Below are 5,211 nucleotides of genomic sequence, written 5' to 3'. Positions count from 1 at the left end.
GTTGTGACTACAAAGAGATTCTCTTTTGCTCTCTGAAACCAGCCCTCATAAAAGGGGATCCTGAATAAACGTATTTAAGTTGGCTAAACACAACATAGTAAAATATACTATAAGTTAAATAAACTACCTTTTTGTATTTTCCCAGGAAAAAATTCTGGCATTAGTTATCTTGTTTTCTTCAAGTAATATAATAGCCTAATAGGACTAGTTCTTTCAGCTGATGAACAATATAAAACTACCCCTAGTGTTGTGTGATTGCAGTCCTAAGAGTTGTAGACTTGTTGGAAGTTGGAACTTATCCAGATTGAAATGGAATTGAAAAACAGTGAGATCACTGTAAAATCATCTCAATCAATTGTGACTCTGGGTGATCATACAATTAGATGTGGATTTCAGTAGAATTTGAAGTTTATGAGTTTCTACAATAATCTCAAATTAAACAGCAATAAGTGGGTTCACAATTAAATATTTATAAAATTTTAATGGATTTTTTATCACATATACAGGGTATGAGCAAAAGTTACTGAATCTCCGGAAACTCGTATCTGAAGAGCTGGATCCGCCCCTGCTTACAATCCTAGTACTATTTTGCCAATTCGTTTGTTTTAACAATATGTGCATATTCTCGATATGTAGCTCTTATGTTACAAATTCAAGAAAAATTAACCTAAAAATGAGCTTATAAAGAAATAGAAATAACAATACCAGTGACGTGATGTCTTTCAAGCTTCATTGTTATACAGATTACATACTTTATTACTATAAATTTTTTTAAACTGAACTTATTTTATTTCTAATGTTCTCTAAGTTTTAGTTAGCACTGCGAATAGATTTCTTATGTGCATGTTTAAATCTTACAATAATTTAATAAGATCCTAAGGCTTTTAAATAATCCTAGTTGATATTCTAGTTTTACAAACACGTGCTGACGTGCCAATCAAATCATTGGTGCTGGTAAAGACGAAACGTTTTCTTTTGTTGGGACAACGTCTTTGTTATAAACTGTTTCTCAACTATAAGCACATATAATGAAGTTTTTACTTTTCCAAAATAGTGAAAGGCTACTCAAAGTACTCTCATTTTCTGCGATACATTTTTGCTCTAAACAGTTTTTCGAATAATAATAATAAAATAATGTTTAGTAGAAGCCCTTCAAAAAAAAAAAAGTGAAGCAAATGCTAATAGATATTGGCAGCCCCTGTTCACAAGGGTCATTTACAAAGCTACTCGTTTTATCTGTATTCAGACCAAAAGCTGATATAAATGTTATGGGTAAAATTCTTTTTTTTTTTTTCTAATTTTGTTCACATCTGGTTGCTCAGTCATCGTGCCTAAGTTACCAGACTTGTTTTATTTTCAGGAAGTTACGCAAATTGGCCGCTCAATCAAGTTTTTTAATAATTTTAACAGACTATATTTTTCTAAGTGAGCGACTATTTATATTAATATCTTTCTATTTTATTTTCCTGCAGTTTGGATTGGACTGGACATGCATACATATTAGGAATTCTTTTTGCTTATTTACTCGTTAAATAAATAAATTAAGAAGATTTACTTACTATATTTATTATTATATTGGGCCGAAATATTTTAGAGGCCCAATAGGTGAAAGCTAGTAGTATAAATTTAGCCTTTTCTACCACAGAGGCAAAAAAGGAACAGTGCTTAGGGTTTTTGCGACTGTATTTCGAGGTAACTCTTGGATTCTGATCATCTGTGAGAATTGTCTTCTTTTTTGAAATACTATTCTTTTTTTAACTTGTTTGTTTGTATTCATGTTGTCCTTATCGATGAAATATTGAACTTTTTATTTTTTATTTTTTTTTATCGGTGTTTGTTTATGCATGTCTTCATGTTACATATATCCATATGTACCTCTCTTTGAGCGTGCTCCTCTGATACTTTACATGCGTGATTAATAGGAATATATGAATGTATTTAGTGTTGACTCCTAAGGTTTAACAGTGTGTAAGCAGAATATACCTGTAGTGCAATAATTTTGTGGAGCCAGTCCTTGTTTGTATCTTAGAAAGCTAGTGGGAAGCAATGATTTTGATTACTTGTTTGATGGGAAAGAAAAAAGAGTTGGTCATGAACCAAATTAATATGCAGAGTTTGCTAAGTAAGAAGATTATTTGGTATAATTTGCACAATATAGGACTCATATCGCTTGAGCCTTCAAAGGCAATTGGTCATATTTATTCTTGTTGGTTATAATGGTGTACTCCTAGTGTTTTGAAACTGTTAATGTAGTTTCAAGGGAAGGAAAAGTAATCCGAATAGGCCTTCAACTTTTATTCCTATGAGTTTTGTAACATAGCTCTGCCTATATAGAGCTTCATGTAGCCAATTCAAGCCAGTAATCCTATGAGCATTGAATTGGTTGGACATGCTTTACATGAACACTTGAGTGTGCATTTCCGAGACCGTTGAATTATTCATACCAAAAGGGTTATAACTTATATCCATTGATAAGATGCGAATAATTCACAATTTCAGGATTAGGGGTGTCAAATGGACAAGAGATTTCCATCTTAGCATATGGACTAGAATACATGCTATAGAATATAATAGATTCATATAGCTGATTCAAGCATACTTATTTAGATAAGTGTTGTGATGTCTTTCATGCTGCTTTGTTTTTTTCATGACATGATTTATTGATTCTGAGACCCCTCTGTCCCCGATGGCAATTTCTTTTATGAATGTGTAAAGTGGTGATGTCTCTTAATTTTCTTACTTTCTATTGATCAACAGATTCTTGCAACATCTGTAATCTTACAAAAGCTCAAAGGCAAAATGGTGAGTGACTATTTGAACCTCTTTAAGATTTTGAAGTTGTGTTAGTTGGCAATTATTGTTTCATGTTCTTTTCCTGTTTTTCTTTATTAGGGCGTTCCGAAGATTTCAAACGACTTTGACTTGCTTCACCCTCCTGCTGAGCTTGAGAAGCAAAAGCACAAGCTTAAGCGTTTGGTCCCATCACCTGATTCTACTTTTCTGGTAATATACTACTGGTATTTTAGATTTCCTTTGACACCTATGCATAATTCATGTTTTGTCCTTTGTCCAATTGCTTGTGTAACTTTTATATACTGCTGCAGGATGTCAAATGCCAAGGCTGCTTCCAAATGTAAGTTACTGAAAATTAGTGGTTAATATCCTCTTTTTACAACTATGTACTAATAATTTTGTCAAACTTTTTCAGAACAACAATTTTCAGCCACTCACAAACCGTGGTTACATGCCCCAACTGCCAGCAAGTGCTATGCCAGCCAACAGGTGGGAGGGCAAAGCTTACTGAGGGATGCTCTTTTAGGGTTAAAGAGAAGGCTATGATGGTCGTGGGTTGATGCTTGCTATAGGTGCTTTCGACCTTAGATATATTTTAAACTAGTCTTTAGAGAAATGAGTTGATCAAGAGAACTTTTCTTTCGCTCAGTATTTCGTTTGATGATGTTTTGACTGTGATAATACTTTGGCTATCTTATTAGTCTTGCCACTTTTTGAAGTAATTAATCTTCTTTTCCCTGCTCACGATTTTATCCTTTTTCTGGAGATACTCCATGTTTGCGCATTCATGTGTGGTATTCATGTTTAATGCTAGAACTGTATCTTGTTCTGATTTTGTTGAAGCGCGTGGTATCTGTTCGATTGAGTAAAGTTATGTCGAGTAACATGCTTTTGAGTCTCTCTTGTAAGATGCAAGCATGATGTTTGTAACTTGTTACTGGTGAAGTGTGCGGAGAATACCTCGAATCCATTAGGAACTTGACTCGACCCAAGCGTCAAAATTCCTGGAAATGTTGATACCTTTTTTTCTTTTCTGGAATTGTTATATGTACTCATCTCAACTATGCACAACTTTATAGCATCGAGTATAACGGAATAAGTATATAGAGTAGATCAGTAAAATGAATTCTTGCGATTGAATTATCTGTTCAACAGAACTGGTTTTACCTTACATCTTTGTTTGCAGGTCACGAATATTTTCTAAGTGCTTCTAGATTGCATAAACGCAGTTAAATTTATTTATGGATAAAGATGTTAGGTGAGTTCGTTAACAAAAAGGATCATTAAGGCTGATGCATGATTTTGCATATTCATTTTCTACTTCTTGAATAGGATTTCAGTATACGCCATACGCATCTTTAAAAGAAGCCTTTTCAACGAAACCACTCTGCCTAAAGCAGTAAGGCAACAAGAAGACTGTTTAGAGAGAGTACTTTAGCCGAAAACAAGCATACATTACATATATAAAATGGAACTTCAAGATCCAGCTGAACCGGGGAATTTATATGAAAAATAGGAACACAAAACACAACAACAAAGAAAAATTATGTATATCTGGAAGAAAGGCGTAACCTTCCCTTTGCCTCTATGACTTGCCTGTGAGTCCTTGACATCCACTCAGATTAGATGCATTGAAGAGTACTTGTGTTCCCAGAAATAGTTGTTGTCATCTTCATTATCATCCTTCGTTTTGTCAATCTTCTTTCTCTTCTTTCTCCACATCTTTTTTGTGCCTTCTTAGCTTGAGATATGGTTTCTTTTGGTGTCTCAGAGTCCAGATATATTGACAGTGGAAGCCAAGACTTTCTCAGCATAACAGAGAAACGACAATTCTGGAAGGGTCCACTCTCCTAGGTCGTCCTGCTTATCCACCATATGAAAGAAATGTATATTGTCTCTTTGAAAGACAGATTTATAAGATTTTACTTAAAAGGCAAGGAAATCTATTCACTCTCCATGTGGAGAAAAAGCAAAAGATTAAAGAAAACACCAATTGGGATCAGTGTTTTAAGAGGCGGGGGCACGAGGCAAAAGTCTGAGACACGGGACGTAAGTCTCGTAGATCTATGGGGCGTCTGTTAGATGTATCTTCAATTTTATTACTAAAAATAAGCAAATTTAAAGTTTTCATTAAAATTCTTCAAAGAAATTCAAATAAATCACCAATAATATAAAAAATATTATTTTAATTATTATTTGAGAAAGGTAACAACACAAAAAATAATAATAACCTGGATAATCTTTAAAGGGCAATTCACAGGAATGCCCCTTATTCGGGGTGGTCTTTAATTTTTGCCTCTCAAATTGCCGGTCTTTAAATTTTGTCCTTCGCCTAGAATATCCTGAGGTTCTGAGTTCGAATCTCGGCTCAGGCATAAAAATAATAAAAAAATTCGCAAGGCAAGGCTTTTGGAAAAT

General features: G+C 33.9%; 1 protein-coding gene across 1 annotated transcript; it reads left to right on the top strand.

Annotated features, from left to right (window-relative positions):
- The first annotated feature begins 1,578 nt into the window (after window positions 1-1,578).
- Window positions 1,579-3,537, top strand: LOC132599292 (small ribosomal subunit protein eS27w-like). Its single transcript, XM_060312598.1, has 5 exons — window positions 1,579-1,692; window positions 2,758-2,802; window positions 2,893-3,003; window positions 3,105-3,133; window positions 3,209-3,537. The coding sequence occupies exons 2-5, from the start codon at window positions 2,800-2,802 to the stop codon at window positions 3,351-3,353; spliced, it is 288 nt and encodes a 95-aa protein (XP_060168581.1). The 5' UTR covers window positions 1,579-1,692; window positions 2,758-2,799; the 3' UTR covers window positions 3,354-3,537.
- The last annotated feature ends 1,674 nt before the right edge of the window (window positions 3,538-5,211 follow it).

Source organism: Lycium barbarum, chromosome 1 (genome assembly GCF_019175385.1).
Source record: "Lycium barbarum isolate Lr01 chromosome 1, ASM1917538v2, whole genome shotgun sequence".
NCBI lineage: Eukaryota > Viridiplantae > Streptophyta > Magnoliopsida > Solanales > Solanaceae > Lycium > Lycium barbarum.
Note: the sequence above shows the minus strand (reverse complement) of the source record. Positions and strands in the feature narration are given on the sequence as shown.

Excerpts from the sequence above, each read along its gene's own strand:
- LOC132599292 (XM_060312598.1), top strand. Across the intron at positions 3,004-3,104 it reads CACCTGATTCTACTTTTCTG|GATGTCAAATGCCAAGGCTG; the intron begins GTAATATACTAC and ends ATACTGCTGCAG. Across the intron at positions 3,134-3,208 it reads TGCCAAGGCTGCTTCCAAAT|AACAACAATTTTCAGCCACT; the intron begins GTAAGTTACTGA and ends AAACTTTTTCAG.